The sequence below is a fragment of the Panthera tigris genome, chromosome D3 (genome assembly GCF_018350195.1).
Source record: "Panthera tigris isolate Pti1 chromosome D3, P.tigris_Pti1_mat1.1, whole genome shotgun sequence".
Taxonomy (NCBI): domain Eukaryota; kingdom Metazoa; phylum Chordata; class Mammalia; order Carnivora; family Felidae; genus Panthera; species Panthera tigris.
The window spans coordinates 20,258,991-20,285,609 of record NC_056671.1 but is presented as its reverse complement, the minus strand read 5'-3'; the positions used below and the strand labels follow the sequence as shown (position 1 = coordinate 20,285,609).

Below are 26,619 nucleotides of genomic sequence, written 5' to 3'. Positions count from 1 at the left end.
CATGAATTTGTCCTTCATGCGTCAGCTGAGTGACACCGGAAGCAATGATGCCCCATAAGGCCTGAGATGCATTTTACCAGATATTACCTTCTAATACCGTTCTCCCGAGAAGACATGGGGCTTTCTCGGGGGAATCTTATCCCAGACAGCAATGGTGCAGGATGAGTACGGAGGACCTTAGTAGTGTCAGAAAACGAAAAAAGTGCAGGAAAAACCCTGCACTTTAATGTTTAAAACAACTGATTCCTAATCACGAAAGCCTGAAAGCAACCTAAACTTGGCACATGGATATTTATTCTAGGTTTAAAATAATCACCCAAACCAGGAACCAACTAAGAGGTCACCAAGGAGGTGCCACTTTTATAAATAATTTGATAATTATATCCAACATTGGAAGAAACAAAACTCTGCAAACATCTGTAGGTCGTGGGGGTGCTAAACGCTGAAAAAGAATTAATCATGTGAACAGAGGAAAACACTCTGAGCCACAGATTATTCTATATGATACTAATGGCACCTAAATGACACTCTGTCATTGTCTGTCATTGTCTCCCAAACAAACGCAACCAAATCAGTGCACAATCACCACACATGCACATGTGCGCACATACACAAGGACAGGGTGTGTCTAAGAGCTCACGAGCCAACCTAAAGGGCCCCCATGAGGCAAAACTAGAAAGATTTCAACCACAGGAACATAAAAGGATTGGGTTGTAACTCAGTGTCTACACATATGTCTGCCGTCCATATTGTTAACTGATGGTATAAATATATGGAATCACATGAGACACATTTCCTTGCAGAAATTTCGTGGAACAGGTGTAAACCCTTGGCTTGAATGACGTCAGGCATAACCCCCACTCAGTAAGTATGCACAAAGGCACCAACAAGAGGGACAGTCTGAAGAAGTGTCACAGTAAGAGAAGCGTAAGGACAATTCACAACTCAATGTCGCAAAGAATCCTAAACTGGTTCTTACAACAGAAAAAGGACATTAGGTAAAAACTAACAAAATCTGAATAAACTGTGGATATTAATTATGAGTTGAACTGTGTCTCCAACAATTCATGTGATTAAGAGTTCTAAAAACTCCCATATTTCTGGATGAGACCCTATTTGGAAATGAGACTGTTGCAGATGTAATTACCAGGGTGAGACCAGTAGAGTGTAACTGCATGTGTTCTAGGCTTTCTCTGTCTTTGTTTTTCCTCTGACTCGGTCTGGAATCATGCTGAAAGAATTTCACCATTTTAGAGAAAAAGGCCTATGAACCCATCCTACCTTGTCCAGAGAACCCTGGTATTACCGGAAAAATCTAGACCTTTTGTTGTCTTTTCACTGTTAACCCATGGAACATTTCCCATATAAAGATAATAGTGTTGAATGTGAGTGGGATTCCCTTTCCTCAATGCCCCTTAATGGATAAGCAGAGAAAGAATTTCTAAGAAAATAGAGGTCCCTTGCATGGTATAAGGGTTTCTATCATGTTCATCCGAGAACAATTACAAAACTGGACTAATAGAGAGGCAAATGGGTCATGAGTATACCAGAGAAGAAAATTAAATTCCAGACTAAGTATAAAGGCCTGGTCAAAACCCAGATTGGGAAGTGAGTACCCTGGGTACTCGTTTGCGGAGAGCCGGTAGTCTTTTGACAAACAGAGACTTCAAAGGCCCCAGAGCCTATACCATGGAGGTGATGGGATATAACAGGAGATCCTCATAATACAGCAACAACAGCAAAAAGTATTCAAAGTTCAAGGACTTTGAATAACCACCATGGACTTTTTATCACATATGAACCGGGAGTGAACCTGGGAATATGAGGCCTTGAAATTGGTTTCGATTGGAGACTGGTAGGGGTGCCTGGGTGGCTCAGTCGGTTAAGCTTAGGAATTTGGCTTAGGTCATGATATCGTGGTTCATGAGCCGAGCTCTGCCTTGGGCTCTGTGCCACGGAATCAGAGCCTGGAGCCTGCTTCTGATTCTGTGTCTCCCGCTCTCTCACTGTAACTCCCTGCTCTCTCTCTCTCTCTCTCTGTCTTTCTGTCTCTCTATGTCTCAAAAAAAATAAACATTAAAACAAATTTAGATTGGACACTGGTAGTGATACCAGGACGCTGCAGCAAGCAAACCCAATGTCAGGGAACACTAATATGTCCAGGAACGTAAACACTGTAAATTAAGCCCTGTGGTGAGCAGCCTGGACGCTGTTAGGGACCTGAAGAAAATTAATGTCTCCATCCCAAGCACCCAGGAGAGGATGCAATCATGCTCTTTCCTTGGGCACTGAAAGCTCAAATATCCATCTGCAAAGGTCAGAGTGTCCTCTAGGGATGTTGTGTGTTGTCAGAGCAGCTGGGTGACCAGGACCGGGGTCAGCGGTGGCCTGTTCACACTGGCACTGAGAGGACGGGCTGTGAGGCAGGCCAGCAGGAAAATACCCGAACAGGTATTTTCCAGACAGACCTTACTACCCGACAGAGCTCAGTCCCATGACCCAGAAGTTCCTGGTGCTCTAAGCCCTCCTTTTTCAGTGTGCAATGTATTATAATTACTCACACCAGATCCCTCTCCAGTCCTTCTCTGTGTCACACAAGTTTCTACTCCTCCTGTAAATATTCACACAATTATTTTCCCCAGTGGTTTATCTAATCCCTCTCTGCACTGTTCATGACAATACATCTAGGATATATCTCCTGGGATTTTTACCATATGTATATATATATATATATATATATATATATATGAAACACAAACTACGTATAAATAAAATATAAGATATAGTTATACACACACACACACTTCTAGTCATCAACTCTTGGTTAACATAGAACCGTGTGTTCCAGTCCTATAAATATTCAATGCTTCCCATTGAATACCTCCCATGAAACATCTCCTCCTTGTCTGTCATAGTGAGTCACATGAACCCAACATGCTCCACGACCTTGACAGTCTTGTTTGTCCTTGCAGCACTGAGTGTCTGCAGCTTACCGGTTAGCTGTTGCTCAGGAAAGGTTTTTGATTTTTAAAGAATACATCAGTGAAAAAAAGGAAAAATGCACATATCCACATTCTTTACCTTATTGCCAAAACTAGTATCTCTTCTTTTGTTTGAATCATCATAATCCATCCACATTTTTAAGCACAGAGATGGAGGTCATCTTAGACAAACCCTTACACCTCACACACAGCCTCCAGGTAATTCCTAAATCCAGGGATCTCTACATTAAATATAATGCTAAAATGTCCACACTACTCAAAGCACTCTATAAATTCAATGCAATCCTCATAAGAATTCCAATGAAGTTTTGCACAGAAATTAAAAAAAAAAACATGAATTTTGTATAGAACCAGAAAAGACCCCAAATTGCCAAAGCAATCTTGAGAAGGAACAAACCTCGAGACACCATTCTTCACACTTTGAAATTATATTACAAAGCTGTAGTCATGAAAACCAATATGGTATTGGTCTCAAGAGACACATAGATTGATGCCATAGAATAAAAAGACCAGAAAGTCATTCAAGTTCCTCTTGACCACCATGGAAGACATAGGCTGAAAACAGTCCTTTGAAGCTCTCCAGAACTGAGCTACCATGGATTTGGGAAGGAATTCAGAAAGAATATACATGAATCCTAGAGCAGATGCCCCAAATGGGATCCTTAGGATCTCACTGATACTTCCCAATGCACTTTGGGAGAGAAAACTGGAATCACTCAGACGTCTGACAATGAGCACATTGACATAGATGCCAGGATAGAGTGTGAATCAAGACAAATATCAGGGTACGATGCACATGTAAAGAACAATCTCACCAGGGTCAGGTCCCATCTGCCAAAGGCCCCCATGGGAGCTGCCCTCTGCTCTCTGCTGCTTCCTGCATTGGCACGGTCGCCTGGAGCCCTGCCTCCACTGTCATATCCAATAACTCCTTCCCCTTTGATCCACCGTTACTGTTAGAGGAATGTGTATAGAGACAACTCTTCAGGCCTGACCCATTAAGAGTCAGGGGAGCCATGGACAGGCTCACGCCCAGGAGTTTGAGTAGAACAGGGAGTCTGCCCTGAGGTGATAGGGGGCCACATGTGGGGACACCTGGTCTAACCCTGAGGCAGGGGAGAGTGGCTAGAGCAGTTGGAGACAGAAGTGGTCTCTGATGGGCTGTGCTCACCTCATACAATGGCATGTCTGTGTCTGGACACTAAGGGGCACTCAAGGCCTGTTTCTGAGGGGTCACAGTAGACCAGAGCTGAGAAGTGCCACCTGCAACTGTCTGTGCCCTTGGCCTAGGGCTCACATCTGTGACATCCCCACCCCTGCCCTGAAATTGCCCCCACCCTGCCCATCCCCCTGACATCCTCAGGCAGAGGCACCTAAAGAAGTCAGTGAGGAGTCAAAAAACAGGGGGGTCGCATTTGCATGGTTGGGCCCTCCCCCTCTCAACAGATCAAGAGGTGAAGGGAGAGGTGAAGGGAGGCTCTACTCAGCTGTGAGGCAACAGAAGGCAGGATCGGTGCTGACCTCTGCCATGGCCTGGTTCCCTCTCCTCCTCACCCTCCTCTCTCACTGCGCAGGTGACTTGATGTGGGGACACGGGAAGGGGTTCTGGAAGCACAAGTGTGGGCCTGATTCCTCCTCTTGTCTCTAGACCCCAGGAATATCCTCTCTGTTGTTTCTCTTTCCAGGGATTTGGGCTCAGTCGGGGCTGAATCAACCATCCTCAGTGTCTGGGGCCCTGGGCCAGAGGGTCACTATCTCCTGCACTGGAGTTGGTAGTTACATGGGCTGGTACCAACAAATCCCAGGAATGGCTCCCAAAACCATCATCTATGAAGATAGCAACCGACCCTCAGGGGTCCCTGATCGATTCTCCGGCTCCAAGTCTGGCACCACAGGCACTCTGACCATCACTGGGCTCCAGGCCGAGGACGAGGCTGATTATTACTGCTTATCGTGGTACAGCAGTGGCAGTGTTCACACAGTGGTCCAGGCCTGTGCGGAAGTAAGACAAAAACCTAGTTACTCATCTGTAAAGAGGGAAACACATCAGCAGTTGCCTCCTCAGCTTAGCATGTGATTCTGCTCATTCTGTGGCTGATGACTTGGACACAGGTCGATGCAAGGGCACCTCCCGTGAGTGAGGTTCCTCCTGTCCTTTCTGTCCTCAAAGTCACTCTCAGAAAACCCTTCTGACACAAAGAGTCTTCATGAAAGTGAAATCTCTTGTTTTATCAGCTGAGGTATTTTACTTCTAGGCCAGATCATATCAATTTTTCCCACTGATATTAAAATAAATGAAGCATTTTTATTTTTTCTCTGAACTCTACCCATGTGGTGCCTGGAGAATAAGTCAACCTTATTTGCATCTGGTACTATTATTTCCATGGCAGTGGCTAGTCTCTTCTTATTATCTATGATTTGTGGGAAAAAATGCCAATTTAAAATTATAAAATTATGAGGATAAGTTTCATAAATTTTGTCCATAGGAAAAACCCTGCACTTTAATGTTTATAACAACTGATTCCTAATCACTAAAGCCTGAAAGCAACCTAAACGTAGCACATAGATATTTATTCTAGGTTTAAAATAATCACCCAAACCAGGAACAAACTAAGAGGTCACCCAGGAGGTGCCACTTTTATAAATTATTTGATAATTATATCCAACATTGGAAGAAGCAAAACTCTGCAAACATCTGTAGGTCGCGGGGGTGCTAAACGCTGAAAAACAATTAATCATGTGAACATAATAAAACATTCTGAGCAACAGAATTATTCTATATGATACTAATGACACTTGAATGACACTCTGTAATTGTCTGGCATTTTCTCCCAAACAAACGCAAACAAATCAGTGCACAACCACCACACATACACGTGTGCGCACACACACAAGGACAGGGTTTGTCTAGGAGCTCACGAGCCAACGAAAAGGGCCCCCATGAGGCAAAACTAGAAAGATTTCGACCACAGGAACATAAAAGGATTGGGTTGTAACTCAGTGTCTACACATATGTCTGCCGTCTATATTGTTAACTGATGATATAAATATATGGAATCAGATGAGACACATTTCCGTGCAGAGATTTCATGGAACAGGTGTAAACCCTTGGCTTGAATGACGTCAGGCATAGCCCGCACTCAGTAAGTATGCACAAAAGCACCAAAAGAGGGACAGTCTGAAGAAGTGTCACAGTAAGAGAAGCTTAAGGACAATTCACAACTCAGTGTCGCAAAGAATCATAAACTGGATCATACAACAGAAAAAGGACACTAGGTAAAAACTAAGAAAATCTGAATAAACTGTGGATATTAATTGTTACGCGTTGAACTGTGTCTCCAATAATTCATGTGATTAAAAGTTCTAAAAACTCCCATATTTCAGGATGAGACCTTTTTGGAAATGAGACTGTTGCAGATGTAATTACCAGGGTGAGACCAGTAGAGTGTAACTGCATGTGTTCTAGGCTTTCTCTGTCTTTGTTTTCCCTCTGACTCGGCCTGCAATGATGCTGAAAGGAATCTCACTATTTTAGAGAAAAAAGCCTATGAACCCATCCTACCTTGTCCAGAGAACCCTGGTATTACCGGAAAAATCTAGACATTTTGTTGTCTTTTCACCGTTAACCCATGGAACATTTACCAAATAAAGATAATAGGGTTGAATGTGAGTGGGATTCGTTCCCTGAATGCCCCTTAGTGGATGAGCAGAGAACAAATTTCTACGATAGATTTTCTTGTACTGTATAATGGTTTATATCAATGTTCATTCGAGAACACTTACAAAACTGGACTAATAGAGAGGCAAATGGGTCATGAGTATACTAGAGAAGAAAATTAAATTCCAGACTAAGTATAAAGGTCTGGTCAAAACCCAGATTGGGAAGAGAGTGCAGTGGGTACTTGTTTGCGGAGAGCCAGTAGTCTTTTGACAAACAGAGACTTCACAGGCCCCAGAGCCTGTACCATGGAGGTGATGGGATATAACAGGAGATTCTTATAATACAGCAACAACAGCAAAAAGAATTCAAAGTTCAAGGATAACCCCCATGGACTTTTTATCACATATGAACCGGGAGTGAACCTGGGAAATATGAGGCCTTGAAATTGGTTTCGATTGGAGACTGGTAGGGGTGCCTGGGTAGCTCAGTCGGTTAAGTTTAGGACTTTGGCTCAGTGCATGATCTCGTGGTTCGTGAGCCGAAGCCCTGCCTTGGGCTCTGTGCCACGGAATCAGAGCCTGGAGCTTGCTCTTGATTCTGTGTCTCCCGCTATCTCTCTGTAACTCCCTGCTCTCTCTCTCTCTCTCTGTCTGTCTTTCTGTCTCTCTATGTCTTAAAAAAAATAAACTTTAAAACAAATTTAGATCGGAGACTGGTAGTGATGCCAGGGCCCTGCAGCAAGCAAACCTAATGTCAGGGAACACTAATATGTCCAGGAACATAAACACTGTAAACTAAGCCCCATGGTGAGCAGCCTGGACACTGTTAGTGACCCGAAGAAAATTAATGTCTCCATCCCAAGCACCCAGGAGAGGATGCAATCATGCTCTTTCCTTGGGCACTGAAAGCTCAAATATCCGTCTGCAAAGGTCAGAGTGTCCTCTAGGGATGCTGTGTGTTATCAGAGCAGCTGGGTGACCAGGACCGGGGTCAGCGGTGGCCTGTTCACACTGGCACTGAGAAACTGAGCTGTGAGGCAGGCCAGCAGGAAAATACCCGAACAGGTATTATCCAGACAGACCTTACTACCCAACGGAGCTCAGTCCCATGACCCAGAAGTTCCTGGTGCTCTAAGCCCTCCTTTCTCAGTGTGCAATGTATTATAATTACTCACACCAGATCCCTCTCCAGTCCTTCTCTGTGTCACACAAGTTTCTACTCCTCCTGTAAATATTCACACAATTATTTTCCCCAGTGGTTTATCTAATCCCTCTCTATACTGTTCATGACAATACATCTAAGATATATCTCCTGGGATTTATATCATATATATATATATATATATATACACACACATATATATATGTATGTGTATATATATATATATACACATATATATGTATATATATATACATATACATATATATGTGTATATATACATATATATACATATACACATATATATGTGTATATATATATATACATATATATACATATACACATATATATATACACACACACACACATATATATATATATATAAAACACAAACTTCATAAAGATAATACATAAGATACAGTTATACACACACACTTCTAGTCATCAACTCTCGGTTAACATACAACCGTGTGTTCTAGTCCTATAAATATTTAATGCTTCCCATTGAATACCTCACAAGAAACATCTCCTCCTTGTCTGTCATAGTGAATCAGATGAAAACCCAACAGGCTCCACGACCTTGACAGTTTTGTTTGTCCTCCCACACTAAGTGTCTGCACCTTACCGGTACTTAGCTGGTGCCCAGGAAAGGTTTTGATTTAAAAAGAGTACATCAGTGAAAAAAATAAAAATAAAAAATGCACATATCCACATTCTTTACCTTATTGCCAAAACTAGTATCTTTTCTTTCGTTTGAATCATCATAATCCATCCACATTTTTAACCACAGAGATGGAGGTCATCTTAGACAAACACTTAGACCTCATACACAACCCTCAGGTAGTTCCTAAATCCAGGCATCTCCACAATAAATACAATGCTAAAATGTCCACACTACTCAAAGCACTCTATAAATTCAATGCAATCCCCATAAAAATTCCAATGACATTTTTCACAGAAACTAAAAAAACCCGAATTTTGTATACAACCAGAAAAGACCCCAAATTGCCAAAACAATCTTGAGAAGGAACAAACCTCGAGACACCATACTTCCCATTTGAAATTATATTAACAAAGCTGTAGTCATGAAAACCAACGTGGTATTGTTCTCGAGAGACACATAGATTGATGCCATAGAATAAAAAGACCAGAAAGTCATTCAAGTTCCTCTTACACCCAAGGAACGCATAGGCTGAAAACGGTCCTTTGCAAGGTCTCCGGAACAGAGCTACCATGATTTGGGAAGGAATTCAGAAAGAGTATACATGAATCCTAGAGCAGATTCCCCAGATGGGATCCTTAGGATCTCACTGATATTTCCTGATGCACTTTGGGAGAGAAAACTGGAATCACTCAGACGTCTGACAATGAGCACATTCACATAGATCCCAAGATAGAGTGTGAATCAACACACTCCATCTGAGTAAGAAGCACATGTAAAGAACGATCTCATCAGGGTCAGGTCCATCTGCCAAATTTCCCCATGGGAGCTGCCCTCTGCTCTCTGCTGCTTCCAGGCACCCATGCCTGGAGCCCTGCCTCCGCTGTCATATCCAGACAACTCCTTCCCCTATTGGTACACCTTTACTGTTACAGGAATGTGTATAGAGACACCTCCTCTGGCCTGACCCATGAACAGTCAAGGGAGGCATGGACAGGCTCACCCCCAAGAGTTTGAGTAGAACAGAGTCTGCCCTGAGGTGATGGGGGCCAGATGTGGGGACACCTGGCCTAGCCCTGAGGCAGGACAGAGGCTAAGCAGTGGGGAGGCAGAAGTGGTCTCTGATGGGCTCTGTTAACGTCATACAATGGCATGTCTGTGTCTGGACGCTAAGGGGCACTCAAGGCCTGTTTCTGAGGGGTCATGGTAGACCAGAGCTGAGTCCTGCCATCTGCTACTATCTGTGCCCTCGGCTCAGGGCTCACATCTGTGACCTCCCCACCCCCTGCCCTAAAGTTGCCCCTCCCTTGCTCATCCCCCTGACTTCCTTAGGCCGAGGCACCTATAGAAGTCAGTGAGGAGTCAAAAAACAGGGGGGTCGCATTTGCATGGTTGGGCCCTCCCCCTCTCAACAGATCAAGAGGTGAAGGGAGAGGTGAAGGGAGGCTCTGCTCAGCTGTGAGGCAACAGAAGGCAGGATCGGTGCTGACCTCCGCCATGGCCCGGTCCACTCTCCTCCTCACCCTCCTCGCTCACTGCGCAGGTGACTTGATGTGGGGACACGGGAAAGGGTTGTGGAAGCACAAGTGTGCGCCTGATTCCTCCTCTTGTCTCTAGACCCCAGGAATATCCTCTCTGTTGTTTCTCTTTCCAGGGATTTGGGCTCAGTCAGGGCCGAATCAACCATCCTCAGTGTCTGGGGCCCTGGGCCAGAGGGTCACTATCTCCTGCACTGGAGTTGGTAGTTACGTGGGCTGGTACCAACAAATCCCAGGAATGGCCCCCAAAACCATCATCTATAGTAATAGCAACCGACCCTCAGGGGTCCCTGATCGATTCTCCGGCTCCAAGTCTGGCAGCACAGGCACGCTGACCATCAATGGGCTCCAAGCCGAGGACGAGGCTGATTATTACTGCTCATCGTGGTACAGCAGTGGCAGTGCTTACACAGTGGTCCAGGCCTGTGGGGAAGTGAGACAAAAACCTAGTTACTCATCTGTAAAGAAGGGAAACACATCAGCGGTTGCCTCCTCAGCTTAGCCTGTGATTCTGCTCATTCTGTGGCTGATGACTTGGGCGCAGGTCCATGCAAGGGCACCTCCCGTGAGTGAGGTTCCTCCTGTCCTTTCTGTCCTCAAAGTCACTCTCAGAAAACCCTTCTGACACAGAGTCTTGATGAAAGTGAAATCTCTTGTTTTATCAGCTGAGGTATTTTATTCTAGGCCAGATCATATCAATTTTTCCTTCTGATGTAAAGAAATGAAGCATTTTCATTTTTCCTCTGAACTCTACCCATGTGGTGCCTGAAAAATAAGTCAGCCTTATTTGCATCTGGTACTATTATCTCATTGGTGGTGTCTAGTGTTGTCTTGTTATCTCTTATTTGTGAAAAAATGCCAATTTAAAATTATAAAATTATGAAGATAAGTTTCAAAACTTTTGTCCATAGGAAAAACCCTACACTTCAATGTTTATAACAACTTATTCCTAATCACTAAGGCCTGGAAGCAACTTAAACTTGGCACATGGATACTTATTCTAGGTTTAAATGTAAATACCCAAACCAGGAACCAACTAAGAGGTCACCCAGGAGGTGCCACTTTTATAAATTATTTGATAATTATATCCAACATTGGAAGAAGCAAAACTCTGCAAACATCTGTAGGTCGTGGGGGTGCTAAACACCGAAAAAGAATTAATCACGTGAACAGAGGAAAACACTCTGAGCCACGGATTATTCTATATGATACTAATGGCCCTTCAATGACACTCTGTCATTGTCTGGCATTGTCTCCCAAACAAACGCAAGCAAATCAGCGCACAACCACCACACATACCCATGTGAGCACACACACAAGGACAGGGTTTGTCTAGGAGCTCTCAAGCCAACCTAAAGGGCCCCCCTGAGGCAAAACTAGAAAGATTTCAACCACAGGAACATAAAAGGATTGGGTTGTAACTCACTGTCTACACATGTATCTGCCGTCCATATTGTTAACTGATGGTATAAATAAATGGAATCAGATGAGACACATTCCCATCCAGAGATTTCATGGAACAGGTGTAATCCCTTGGCTTGAATGATGTCAGGCATAATCCCCACTCAGTAAGTATGCACAAAGGCACCAAAAGAGGGACAGTCTGAAGAAGTGTCACAGTAAGAGAAGCTTAAGGACAATTCACAACTCCATGTCGCAAAGAATCTTAAACTGGATCTTACTACAGAAAAAGGACTTTAGGGAAAAACTAAGAAAATCTGAATAAACTGTGGATATTAATTGTTACGCATTGAACTGTGTCTCCAACAATTCATGTGATTAAAAGTTCTAAAAACTCCCATATTTCAGGATGAGACCTTTTTGGAAATGAGACTGTTGCAGATGTAATTACCAGGGTGAGACCAGTAAAGTGTAAGAGCATGTGTCATAGTCTTTCTCTGTTTTTCCTCTGACTCGGTCTGGAATGATGCTGAAAGGAATCTCACTATTTTAGAGAAAAAGGCCTATGAACCCATCCTACATTGTCCAGAGAACCCTGATATTACCGGAAAAAATCCAGACATTTTGTTGTCTTTTCACCGTTAACCCATGGAACATTACCAAATAAATATAATAGGGATGAATGTGAGTGGGATTCCCTTCCCTGAATGCCCCTTAATGGATGAGCTGAGAACGAATTTCTAAGAAGACAGAGGTCCCTTTTACTGTATAATGTTTTATATCAATGTTCATCCTGAGAACACTTACAAAACTGGACTAATAGAGAGGAAAATGAGTCATAAGTACACCAGAAAAGAAAAGTAAATTCCAGACTGAGTACAAAGGCCCGGTCAAAACCCAGATTGGAAAGTAAATACAGTGGATACCTCTCTGCGGAGAGCAGGTAGTCTTTTGACAAACAGAGACTTCTAAGAAAAGAGTAATAAAGGAACTTAAATTGTTTAAATCTAAATTTAGATTTAAGAAGAGAACAAAATAACAAAAATGATATTAAACTTAATATACTACATAATGATGTTAAATTATATTGCATTTAAATGGACAAATTGTTCCAGTTACAGACATGGATTGACCTAACAGAGCATGATGGTTAAAATTTTAAAAAAAGTATACCCTGTAACCATGAAAGTACAAAAAGATGTGGTTATATAAGTGTCACGCCAAAGACTAAGGGAGGAAATTTTCTAGAAAACCAGTGACACATTTAATAGTGATAAAATAATCTATTCAAGAAAAAAAAGAAGCTCAAATATAATAACATACCTTTGCAAAACTATCTGAAGAATAAATTATAGAAGCAAAGAGAGGAATAACTAGTCCACAATTACAGTTGCAGATATTAACACAATGGTCTTAGTAACTGAATGAATACAGAAAAAAAATAGTACACATTAAAAAGAGAACAGAAGAATTAAAAGGAGTACAAATCTGAACGGTAATTGCTTAAGTAATTACATAAAGACAGGAGTAAAAAAAAAAAACTGAGGGATTTCCTGATTTACTTCTAATGGATGTGTACGCTTTATCTTGGTTCTGTGAGCAGGGGTGCTCCCTGCGTTTCCTTCTTATTCCTTTTTTTCATCTTCCCCCCTCTCTTATCTTCTCCTTTCCTTACCACTGACCCGGAGCTAGTGCACAGCAGGAAGCGATGCTCCGGCCACTGCACTGGGAGGACGGACTTGGCATATCTCACGTTCTTGTTCCCACGTAGTTCCCACATGCCCACCTTTACACATGTGACACAAACCCCTTTAACTGTCCTCAACCTTATTTTTCCCTCTCATGTCCTTCCCGACAGTGCACACAGCTGGAGCCCTCAGCTCATCCTTTCCCTCACCCTCAGTCCAGGGCCACGGTCACCTCTCCATGCTCTTCCTTGTGGGCCCTACTTGCTCATCTTCCTCCTCCAGATTCCCCGTATACTCAGCCCTCAGGCCCTCCGGACACGGCCTTGCCTGCTCTGTTGTCGTCAGGCACATTGTTGAAACTGACACCACAATGTCTGTCTAAAGTATAAGTTTCTTAGTTAATAATACTGTACTGTAGATTTGAAATTTGCAGACAGGATAGATCTTAAGGGTTCTCATAAAAGAAAGAAAGAAAGAAAGAAAGAAAGAAAGAAAGAAAGAAAGAAGAAAGAAAAAAAGAAAGAAAGAAAGAAAGAAAGAGAAAGAAGAAAAGAGAGAGGAGAAAGAAAGAAAGAAAGAAAGAAAGAAAGAAAGAAGAAAAGAGAGAGCGAAGAAAGGAATGAAGGAAGGAGGGAGGGAGGGAGGGAGGAATAAAAATAGAAAACTGGCATGTATACGAAGTGATAAATGTATTGATTAGCTTGGTTGTTTCACCTCACAATTTTAATGGATATCCAATCTCCATTCTGTGCCTTAAGTGCATACAATGTTTGATTTTTTATTATACTTGGAAAAGCTGAAAAGTTAAACAGAATTAATAATAAAAACAATATGTTGCATTTCAACAAAATTTCTCCCGTTTTCAATCTCTAAGAAATACAAATAAAATAAAAGCCAAGCACCTCACTCTGACATAGAAGTACTTTTACACTTAGGCGTCAAACGTCCTCACCCCTTTCGCACTTACATTCCATTTGCTCAAAGCTGCTGTCAAATGACGTAGTTTCCGTCCCCTCAACACATCATATCTGATGCCCCACCCACCTCCAATTCCATCTTTCTTCTGGGAAGGTAGTGTGTTTTATTTGTCCTGCTGTAGGAACCCTGGTCCCAACTCTCCACCCAGAGAACCAGTCTCCTCCCTCACGTGGCCCACCTGAGACAGCAGCTCAGGTGTGTTCTTCCAGAAACCGCTGCATTCTCAACCCACTGCGGCCCCATTCACGGTGCTTGGTGGTGATTCACCACATTTCTTTCTCTGACAAACACAGAAATTCTTGGTGGGAAGGCTGTTTGTTCATATGAGTTACCTTGGGCACTAGGGCATATGGCACGTGGATGCTTGTGGTCTGACAGTGGCCAGGCTGTCAGGTCAGTGTCCCTGACATCCTTTCCAGGGACAGACTGAAGCTTGACCTGTGGGCAGCAGGGGGCACTGTCGGCCTCCCCAGGAAGAGCACACTGGGGGCCCCCTGCTGTGTACCCTACAACCCCCCTTAGGGCGCCCACACTTTTGCCTATGTGTGCTAGTGAGGACTCAGCAGCTGTGTCCCCTCTGGCTGGGAGGGGTCTCCTGCTCACAGGTCTGTGGAAATTTCCGGCAGCTGCTTCTTCCCTGGTCCCTCCCAGGAGACAAACTCTGAGTCTCTGTGGAAATCAGCCCCCTCTTTCTAAGGGACTAAGCTGACACTTCAGCTAGTAGGCAGGATGGAAATCTGTGTGAACAGCCAGTCCCCATGAGTCCATGGAGAAGACAAAAGAAACCGCTACATGCCCGCCCTGATCTGGGGCTGCAGGAAGAGCATCCATCATGGCCTGAACCCTTCTCCTTGTGCTCCTGGTGCTCCTGGCTCACTGCACAGGTAGGGACATCTCCAGATCCATGGCAGCTCTTTTTTTTTTTTTTTTTTAATTTTTTTTTCAACGTTTTTTATTTATTTTTGGGACAGAGAGAGACAGAGCATGAATGGGGGAGGGGCAGAGAGAGAGGGAGACACAGAATCGGAAACAGGCTCCAGGCTCCGAGCCATCAGCCCAGAGCCTGACGCGGGGCTCGAACTCACGGACCGCGAGATCGTGACCTGGCTGAAGTCAGACGCTTAACCGACTGCGCCACCCAGGCGCCCCTCCATGGCAGCTCTTGAGTGGGTGTCACCCTCACTGTCACAGACCACCAAGCAGCTTCACCTTTTCCGCTGCCCCGTTTCCCATGAGGGTCTGTGTTTACAGGTTCCCTGTGCCAGCAGGGGATGACCCAGCTACCCTCCTTCTAAAGACTTCCACTGTGCTCCAGATCTATGGGGAAGTGAAACAAAAACCTGGCCTGCACCCTCCTGACCTGGTGTGCCCTTCACAACAGGGGCTCTACCCTGCCTGGCTTAGGGGGTCAATGGCATTGTCATTTCTTCTGTCAGCACCTAAGTTTCCTCAGTCCACTTGATCTGATAATATCACATACTTTTCTTCAGATCAAAATTTGGATTAATCCATTGATAATATAGTCTCACCCTGTTAATGTTGCACTGGAAATAATCCCATGCTCAGAGATTAATAGCTCTTAATGAAGAAATTGGATAAGAATGAAAAGGCTGATTCCGGCCATGCTCTCTGGAGAGTGTAGAGTGACTCAGATATGCTTCTGGTCCGAGTGTTTCCATTTGGGGTGGGGATGCAATCCCCACACACACGTGGGAATTGTATTATCTATTCTAGCATCAACCTCCAAAGATGAAAATTAGAAATAATATCATCTACAATAGCATCAAAAATATGAAACATATAAGGAAAGATCTGAAAGAATTTGAGAATTTTATGCACTAAAAATTATAAACTATTCAAAGGGAGATTAAAGGTTTAAATACATGTACAGATCTATGTGGCTTATGGGTCTAAATATTCAACTTGGGGGCGCCTGGGTGGCTCAGTCAGTTAAGCGTCTGACTTCAGCTCAGGTCATGATCTCGCGGTCCGTGAGATCGAGCCCCACGTCGGGCTCTGGGCTGATGGCTCAGAGCCTGGAGCCTGCTTCCGATTCTGTGTCTCCCTCTCTCTCTGCCCCTCCCCCATTCATGCTCTGTCTCTCTCTGTCTCAAAAATAAAATAAAAATAAACTTAAAAAAATTTAATCTTAAATATTCAACTTGGTAAAGATGTCAATCCTCCCAGAATTGACCAATACAATCATTGTAATAGCTTTGGTAAAATGTCCTTGAAATGGTGGGGAATTTTAGAAAAGAAAAAAGAAAAGAAAGTAGAAACACTAAGAAAACATGTGACTGGAATATAGCCCTGGGAGAATCCTGCCCTGTGTCCTCAGGCCAGCTTGTCTCTGAGGAGGATAAGGCCCAGGAAGTTGGTCTGAAGTCAGAAGAAACAAGTCAGGGTGAGAGCACAGACATGCAGTGTCAACCAAGGACACGGACCGGGTAGAGGACCCTCTGTCCAAAGGCCGAAGCACAGAGTGTGAGTGCAACAGGCCTGTTGCTGGGGACCCCTGGCGATGAGTCTATATAGTGCCCCCCACAGTGTGCATCTGGGGCGATGGTTTCTGTTCATCACTACAACCTGGCGAAGGACTCTGTGACTTGTAACTTGTTGGAGAATTGGGGCCAGAAGACAGGTACATGAAGAGGGCAGCATGTGATCTCAGAAACTCTGTATTTTCAAGGGTTACAAGTGGAACTTGCATCCATAATTCCTGGGAAGACAGTCTGAGGAAACTGATCAAAAATAGGTCACCTCCAATGGCTGCCTTGGCCTCTCTTGGAAGGCATGTGGGTGTATCCCTACCCCACATGGGATGTTGTTTGCCTGGTCTTGTGGAGGCATATGTAGTGGGAAGTCATGCCTACTGGAGAAGTCTTGTGTGCTGAAGTTCTTGACTGCAACTTAAGGATGAATTTGAACCCCACTGACCAGCACAATGAAAGGCCCCATGTCCCAGGCCTAGGAGGAAATGAGATTCTAGCTCCTTGAGCACCCACTCCCAATTTCATCTGTCTACAATGACAGTTTTCATGGATTCTTTCTACTAACTTGTCAATGTAAGGCAAGATCTACATGATCTTGTAAGGAATGATCTGATCTGTGAGGAAATTTAAAATGAGTGTGTATCTTAGCAAATGTGTATCAAGTCTCCTGCACCGATGTAGCAGAGGAACGCCCAGGGTTTCGCTCTCAATTTGTATTCAGATTTATTTTCTCTTTTCTGCCATTCCCTCCCCATTCGCTAACCTTGCTGGCATCCCGAGCTTTGTGCTCTGAATCCCCAAAGTGAGTTAGGCTTTGGACCAAGTAATAAGGAACTCCAAATATCCCTCCCCCCTATATTTTCTGTAATTTAGGTTCCTGTTTCCAGGATCTACAGACTCATCCATCCATGAGGTTGGGGTCAGATCTCAAGGACAAAATCATCTGTAGCAGAAAAAGCAGCAACATGAGATGAAATTGTGGCCTGGCACAAAACACATATGTGGAAGCCATAGAAATATGGACTGAGGAGATCTTGTCTCATTGTTATCTGAGATGAAACCTCTGGCTTCAGGTCTGCCAAGGCATGATTTCTTAGGTCCTGTCCTAAGACAAGTCTGACCACTGGGTCCAGACATGGGGCCATCTGGACAAACACTGTTCCAGATCAGTGAAGAATCAAGATGCAGCCTCCCTCCTCCTCTTGTGGGCCCTTCACTCTCTGGACACTTATTGCATCTAACTGTACATAATTTACAATCTGTCCTCATCCTCTCAAACTATGTCCCCAAATCCAGTCCTTGGCAACACATATTGTGATACCGTCTCACATTGAGCAGAAATCCCTTGATGCAATGGTCAGCCTTCCCTGGGGGCCAGGTCCATGAAGTGTCAGGTTGGAACCAGAGACACAGGAGTCCAACTGCATTTGACTTAGGACAGTTGACTCACCAAGAGTTCCTTCGTCCCACACTATTTACTAAAACATACTTGGTACCACACTTGGTCTAGAGGCTCAGGATACAGTGTAGGCAAGACAGGGATTGCCCCTGTCCTCAGGGAGCTGACGCTATCTGGGACAGGGAAAACAAACCAGGAAAAGCATAAACACATGTAAAATGTTACCATGGAGTGAGGGGAGTTGAGTATTGTAGGTGGATACAGGAGCCACTGGAGCATTTAACAAAAAGACACAGGATCTAATTCAAGCTTATGAAGAAAAGTCCAGATGTTTCAGTGAACATGAATGAGGAGGAGGGAGGAAGGAAGCCAGTGGGAACACCGGTAGCTGTTAGAGGATAATGGGCAGATTCAGCAAGTTTGGGGAGGAAGGAGGCACCGAAGAAGGGGGTGTGGCTTCGAGCTAACCCTTAGGAGCTGGATGGCATGTGAGTGAGCTCCTAGGGAGAACATTCTTGATCAGAGGTATGGAGATGAGGTCCCAAGTTCACCCCCATGATGGAAGCGTCAACAACCTCCCTGTCTTGTTCAGTGGTAACATGGGGATATTTCGGGGTGTCTGGGTGGTTGGGTCGCTTAAGCATCTGACTCTTGATTTCAGCTCAGGCCATGATCTCACGGTTTGTGAGTTCAAGCCCCACGTCAGGCAGCTTTGCATTGGCAGTGTGGAGCCTGCTTGGGATTCTCTTTCGCTCTCTCTCTGCCCCTCCCCTACTCATTTTCTCTTTCTCTCTCTCTCTCTCTCAAAATAAATAAATAAATAAAACTTAAGAAAATAAAACACAGGCATATTTCCTCTCCAGATAACAAGAGGGAAATCCTTCAGGACTCACTCTTCTTTCTCTGATAGTTATCTGAGATGACCCTTCTCCATGACCCCCATGTCCCCAAGCTGATTTCCCAAATAGGAACAAAATGCCTCTGCATTCCCATGTATTGCATCCACACAACAAGCCATCCAGAATAAGAGATTCTCGTCATCCTGGACCCATTGATCAGGAATCCCAGCCTTCAGGACTGGACCAGATCTCTTACACCATCTTCCCTGCCATCAACATGGTACCAGAAAGAAATTCATCTGATTTCTCCCAGAAACATGAGGTTCATCCCAGCATTTGGAGCCAGGATCAATCACGTTCTGACAGCATGACTGGAAGATGTGGGTCTGGATAGGAGAGGAAAAGGTCAGACGGTTTGTGCAAGCATCCCCACCTTGTATATCACTCAGCTCTTTATTACCAGCTCTGCCCTCCACCCTCATAGCTGGTTCATGTTTGAGTCTTGTGTTGTGTACATTAAGAGCTGAGCAGGGGACACAGACCATGGGGTTTCTGTCTCATACGGTTGTAATTCTGACTCCCAGAGTTTTCTAATGTCTTATAAAATATAAGACATCCCATGACCACCTGTGGTTTTCTCCTCCATCTGTCTCTTCCTCAGGAGAGGATCAGTCCCAGAGGCCCAGCACAAGATGCTCTGTACACATCCCATGATGGTTCCTCATCTGCTCCAGTCCCTAGTAAGTGCCACCCCAGGCCACCTCAAGATCATTGCTGAGAGACTCCACCTCACAAGGAGGTCACAGAAGGCACTGACACATTTAACCTTTTCTGTGTCCTGGGAGTGGGATCAGAATTAGCCAGACTCAAAAAGCCAAATATCTGATTCTCATACAAATACAAAATGAACAAGTGTAAAATATGTTACTCAACTCATCTATTAGTGAGAAGACCAATAAAATGGTGAATCTTGAATAAAGATCAGATAAAAAACAAAAATACTTACAGTTCACCAGGAAAATGGACTTTGAAAAAAATATTTTTTTTGTGTGTTGGAGATACACTGCTAAATTTGTAACAAGCAAGGAATCACATAAGAGGAAAAAACATGGGAGGAGGTTCCGGAAGATGGCGGCGTAGGAGGACGCAGGGCTCACCGCGCGTCCTGCCGATCACTTAGATTCCACCTACACCTGCCTAAAGAACCCAGAAAACCGCCAGAGGATTAGCAGAACGGAGTCTCCGGAGCCAAGCGCAGACAAGAGGCCCACGGAAGAGGGGCCCCTCCTGAAGTGGATCACCTAAGGAGAAGCGAGCTAAGCCTGCCCCTCCAGCCCCCGTGCACCTTGCCTACCCACCCCAGCTAATACGCCAGATCCCCAGCAACACAAGCCTGGCAGTGTGCAAGTAGCCCAGACGGGACACGCCACCCCACAGTGAATCCCGCCCCTAGGAGAGGGGAAGAGAAGGCACACACCAGTCTGACTGTGGCCCCAGCAGTGGGCTGGGGGCAGACATCGGGTTGGACTGCGGCCCCGCCCACTAACTCCAGTTATACACCACAGCACAGGGGAAGTGCCCTGCAGGTCCTCACCACTCCAGGGACTCTCCAAAATGACCAAACGGAAGAATTCCCCTCAGAAGAATCTCCAGGAAATAACAACAGCTAATGAACTGATCAAAAAGGATTTAAATAATATAACAGAAAGTGAATTTAGAATAATAGTCATAAAATTAATCGCTGGGCTTGAAAACAGTATACAGGACAGCAGAGAATCTCTTGCCACAAAGATCAAGGGACTAAGGAACAGTCACGAGGAGCTGAAAAACGCTTTAAACGAAATGCAAAACAAAATGGAAACCACGACGGCTCGGCTTGAAGAGGCAGAGGAGAGAATAGGTGAACTAGAAGATAAAGTTATGGAGAAAGAGGAAGCTGAAAGAAAGAGAGATAAAAAAATCCAGGAGTATGAGGGGAAAATTAGAGAACTAAGTGATACACTAAAAAGAAATAATATACGCATAATTGGTATCCCAGAGGAGGAAGAGAGAGGGAAAGGTGCCGAAGGGGTACTTGAAGAAATTATAGCTGAGAACTTCCCTGAACTGGGGAAGGAAAAAGGCATTGAAATCCAAGAGGCACAGAGAACTCCCTTGAGACGTAACTTGAATCGATCTGCACGACATATCATAGTGAAACTGGCAAAATACAAGGATAAAGAGAAAATTCTGAAAGCAGCAAGGGATAAACGTGCCCTCACATATAAAGGGAGACCTATAAGACTCGTGACTGATCTCTCCTTTGAAACTTGGCAGGCCAGAAAGGCTTGGCACGATATCTACAGTGTGCTAAACAGAAAAAATATGCAGCCGAGAATCCTTTATCCAGCAAGTCTGTCATTTAGAATAGAAGGAGAGATAAAGGTCTTCCCAAACAAACAAAAACTGAAGGAATTTGTCACCACGAAACCAGCCCTACAAGAAATCCTAAGGGGGATCCTGTGAGACAAAGTACCAGAGACATCACTACAAGCATAAAACATACAGACATCACAACGACTCTAAACCCATATCTTTCTATAATAACACTGAATGTAAATGGATTAAATGCGCCAACTAAAAGACATAGGGTATCAGAATGGATAAAAAAACAAGACCCATCTATTTGCTGTCTACAAGAGACTCATTTTAGATCTGAGGACACCTTTAGATTGAGAGTGAGGGGATGGAGAACTATTTATCATGCTACTGGAAGCCAAAAGAAAGCTGGAGTAGCCATACTTATATCAGACAAACTAGACTTTAAATTAAAGGCTGTAACAAGAGATGAAGAAGGGCATTATATAATAATCACAGGGTCTATCCATCAGGAAGAGCTAACTATTATAAATGTCTATGCGCCAAATACCCGAGCCCCCAGATATATAAAACAATTATTCATAAACATAAGCAACCTTATTGATAAGAATGTGGTCATTGCAGGGGACTTTAACACCCCACTTACAGAAATGGATAGATCATCTAGACACACAGTCAATAAAGAAACAAGGGCCCTGAATGATACATTGGATCAGATGGACTTGACAGATATATTTAGAACTCTGCATCCCAAAGCAACAGAATATACTTTCTTCTCGAGTGCACATGGAACATTCTCCAAGATAGATCATATACTGGGTCACAAAACAGCCCTTCATAAGTTTACAAGAATTGAAATTATACCATGCATACTTTCAGACCACAATGCTATGAAGCTTGAAATCAACCACAGGAAAAAGTCTGGAAAACCTCCAAAAGCATGGAGGTTAAAGAACACCCTACTAACGAATGAGTGGGTCAACCAGGCAATTAGAGAAGAAATTAAAAAATATATGGAAACAAACGAAAATGAAAATACAACAATCCAAACACTTTGGGATGCAGCGAAGGCAGTCCTGAGAGGAAAATACATTGCAATCCAGGCCTATCTCAAGAAACAAGAAAAATCCCAAATACAAAATCTAACAGCACACCTAAAGGAAATAGAAGCAGAACAGCAAAGGCAGCCTAAACCCAGCAGAAGAAGAGAAATAATAAAGATCAGAGCAGAAATAAACAATATAGAATCTAAAAAAACGGTAGAGCAGATCAACGAAACCAAGAGTTGGTTTTTTGAAAAAATAAACAAAATTGACAAACCTCTAGCCAGGCTTCTCAAAAAGAAAAGGGAGATGACCCAAATAGATAAAATCATGAATGAAAATGGAATGATTACAACCAATCCCTCAGAGATACAAACAATTATCAGGGAATACTATGAAAAATTATATGCCAACAAATTGGACAACCTGGAAGAAATGGACAAATTTCTAAACACCCACACTCTTCCAAAACTCAATCAGGAGGAAATAGAAAGCTTGAACAGACCCATAACCAGCGAAGAAATTGAATCGGTTATCAAAAATCTCCCAACAAATAAGAGTCCAGGACCAGATGGCTTCCCAGGGGAGTTCTACCAGACATTTAAAGCAGAGATAATACCTATCCTTCTCAAGCTATTCCAAGAAATAGAAAGGGAAGGAAAACTTCCAGACTCATTCTATGAAGCCAGTATTACTTTGATTCCTAAACCAGACAGAGACCCAGTAAAAAAAGAGAACTACAGGCCAATATCCCTGATGAATATGGATGCAAAAATTCTTAATAAGATACTAGCAAATCGAATTCAACAGCATATAAAAAGAATTATTCACCATGATCAAGTGGGATTCATTCCTGGGATGCAGGGCTGGTTCAACATTCGCAAATCGATCAACGTGATACATCACATTAACAAAAAAAAAGAGAAGAACCATATGATCCTGTCAATCGATGCAGAAAAGGCCTTTGACAAAATCCAGCACCCTTTCTTAATAAAAACCCTTGAGAAAGTCGGGATAGAAGGAACATACTTAAAGATCATAAAGGCCATTTATGAAAAGCCCACAGCTAACATCATCCTCAACGGGGAAAAACTGAGAGCTTTTTCCCTGAGATCAGGAACACGACAGGGATGCCCACTCTCACCGCTGTTGTTTAATATAGTGCTGGAAGTTCTAGCATCAGCAATCAGACAACAAAAGGAAATCAAAGGCATCAAAATTGGCAAAGATGAAGTCAAGCTTTCGCTTTTTGCAGATGACATGATATTATACATGGAAAATCCGATAGACTCCACCAAAAGTCTGCTAGAACTGATACATGAATTCAGCAAAGTTGCAGGATACAAAATCAATGTGCAGAAATCAGTTGCATTCTTATACACTAACAATGAAGCAACAGAAAGACAAATGAAGAAACTGATCCCATTCACAATTGCACCAAGAAGCATAAAATACCTAGGAATAAATCTAACCAAAGATGTAAAAGATCTGTATGCTGAAAACTATAGAAAGCTTATGCAGGTAATTGAAGAAGATATAAAGAAATGGAAAGACATTCCCTGCTCATGGATTGGAAGAATAAATATTGTCAAAATGTCAATACTACCCAAAGCTATCTACACATTCAATGCAATCCCAATCAAAATTGCACCAGCATTCTTCTCGAAACTAGAACAAGCAATCCTAAAATTCATATGGAACCACAAAAGGCCCCGAATAGCCAAAGTAATTTTGAAGAAGAAGACCAAAGCAGGAGGCATCACAATCCCAGACTTTAGCCTCTACTACAAAGCTGTCATCATCAAGACAGCATGGTATTGGCATAAAAACAGACACATAGACCAATGGAATAGAATAGAAACCCCAGAACTAGACCCACAAACGTATGGCCAACTCATCTTTGACAAAGCAGGAAAGAACATCCAATGGAAAAAAGACAGTCTCTTTAACAAATGGTGCTGGGAGAACTGGACAGCAACATGCAGAAGGTTGAAACTAGACCACTTTCTCACACCATTCACAAAAATAAACTCAAAATGGATAAAGGACCTGAATGTGAGACAGGAAACCATCAAAACCTTAGAGGAGAAAGCAGGAAAAGACCTCTCTGACCTCAGCCATAGCAATCTCTTACTCGGCACATCCCCAAAGGCAAGGGAATTAAAAGCAAAAGTGAATTACTGGGACCTTATGAAGATAAAAAGCTTCTGCACAGCAAAGGAAACAACCAACAAAACTAAAAGGCAACCAACGGAATGGGAAAAGATATTTGCAAATGACACATCGGACAAAGGGCTAGTATCCAAAATCTATAAAGAGCTCATCAAACTCCACACCCGAAAAACAAATAACCCAGTGAAGAAATGGGCAGAAAACATGAATAGACACTTCTCTAAAGAAGACATCTGGATGGCCAACAGGCACATGAAAAGATGTTCAACGTCGCTCCTTATCAGGGAAATACAAATCAAAACCACACTCAGATACCACCTCACGCCAGTCAGAGTGGCCAAAATGAAGAAATCAGGAGACTATAGATGCTGGAGAGGATGTGGAGAAACAGGAACCCTCTTGCACTGTTGGTGGGAATGCAAATTGGTGCAGCCGCTCTGGAAAGCAGTGTGGAGGTTCCTCAGAAAATTAAAAATAGACCTACCCTATGACCCAGCAATAGCACTGCTAGGAATTTATCCAAGGGATACAGGAGTACTGATGCATAGGGGCACCTGTACCCCAATGTTTATAGCAGCACTCTCAACAATAGCCAAATTATGGAAAGAGCCTAAATGTCCATCAACTGATGAATGGATAAAGAAATTGTGGTTTATATACACAATGGAATACTACGTGGCAATGAGAAAAAATGAAATATGGCCTTTTGTAGCAACATGGATGGAACTGGAGAGTGTGATGCTAAGTGAAATAAGCCATACAGAGAAAGACAGATACCATATGGTTTCACTCTTATGTGGATCCTGAGAAACAACAGAAACCCATGGGGGAGGGGAAGGAAAAAAAAAAAAAGAGGTTAGAGTGGGAGAGAGCCAAAGCATAAGAGACTGTTAAAAACTGAGAACAAACTGAGGGTTGATGGGGGGTGGGAGGGAGGGCAGGGTGGGAGGGAGGGCAGGGTGGGTGATGGGTATTGAGGAGGGCACCTTTTGGGATGAGCACTGGGTGTTGTATGGAAACCAATTTGACAGTAAATTTCATATATTAAAAAATAAAAATAAAAAAAAAAGAGGAAAAAACATGTGTCCTGCACAGAAAGAGACACGTCTTCATGGGGGTAGCACAGTGCTCTGGATTTGATCCTGACTGAAAAGGAATCTGAGCCGAGACGCCACCTCGACCCTGACCCATGAACAGCCAAGATAGCCATGGCCAGACCTTGAAGAGTCTGGGTAGAGTATACAGCTTTCCTTGAGGTAATGGGAGGCAACATAAGGGGATACCTGGCCCTAAAGCAGGGGATAGGGGACAAAGCAGTAGGATGTCAGGAGGTGTATCTGACTGGCTCCAGTCACATGTCACACAATGCTGTGTCTGGGCCTGGACCACCAAGGGACACATACGGCCCATTTCAAGGGTTAAAAGGTGATCAGAGCTGGGACCTGCCACCTGGAACTGCCTGTGCCTTATGTTCAGGGCTCACAGCGGTGACATCCACACCCCCTGGCCCCACACAGCCCCTCCCATACCCATCCCCTTACTTCCTCAACAGAGAGACCTGACCCAGGGCCAGTGAAGTGTTAGACAGCTATGAATCTCATTTGCATGGACAGATCCTCCCCCTCTTAGAGAATGAAAAGGGGGAAGAGACCTATTAGGGGAGGTCTGCACACCGTGGGTTACAGAAGGTAGGAACAGTGATGACTTCCACCATGGCCTGGACCCCTCTTCTCCTCACCCTACTTGCTCACTGTACAGGTAACTGGATGTGAGGCCAAGGGAAGGGGCCCTTGGAGGACATGTGGGTCCTGCTTTTTCCTCTTGTCTCTAGACCCCGGCATCACGGTCTCTGTGTCTCTCATTTGCAGGGTCCTGGGCCCAGTCTGTGCTGACTCAGCCACCATCAGTGTCTGGGACCCTAGGCCAGAGGATCACCATCTCCTGCACCGGAAGCAGCTCCAACATCGGGGGTGGTATGCTGTGAGCTGGTACCAACAAGTCCCAGGAATGGGCCCCAAAACTGTCATCTATTGGGATAACAGCAAACCCTCGGGGGTCCCAGATAGATTCTCTGGCTCAAAGTCTGGCAATTCAGGCACGCTGACCATCACTGGGCTGCAGGCTGAGGACGAGGCTGATATTACTGCTCAGCACGGGATGATAGTCTGAGAGCTCACACAGTGCTCCAGGCCTGTGGGGAAGTGAGACTAAAACATGCTGTCCCTGCAG

General features: G+C 43.9%; 2 protein-coding genes and 1 gene segment (V, D, J or C); all 3 read left to right on the top strand.

Annotated features, from left to right (window-relative positions):
* LOC102968706 (immunoglobulin lambda-1 light chain) overlaps positions 1-26,619 on the top strand; it is a 718,086-nt gene that overhangs the window by 105,190 nt on the left and 586,277 nt on the right. The gene's annotated exons all lie outside the window — the stretch shown is intronic.
* LOC122232563 overlaps positions 1-26,619 on the top strand; it is a 1,057,381-nt gene that overhangs the window by 462,494 nt on the left and 568,268 nt on the right.
* Positions 1-26,619, top strand: part of LOC122232564 (immunoglobulin lambda-1 light chain-like) — a 586,739-nt gene that overhangs the window by 1,880 nt on the left and 558,240 nt on the right. The window contains exons 1-2 of one of the 2 annotated variants that reach the window (XM_042962215.1): positions 9,920-10,025; positions 10,137-10,428. In XM_042962215.1, the coding sequence (XP_042818149.1) occupies positions 9,980-10,025; positions 10,137-10,428 (338 nt within the window). In that variant the 5' untranslated portion in view covers positions 9,920-9,979. Of the gene's footprint in view, positions 1-4,687; positions 4,976-9,919; positions 10,026-10,136; positions 10,429-26,619 lie in introns of those variants that run through there. The other variant, XM_042962216.1, reaches the window with a different exon arrangement.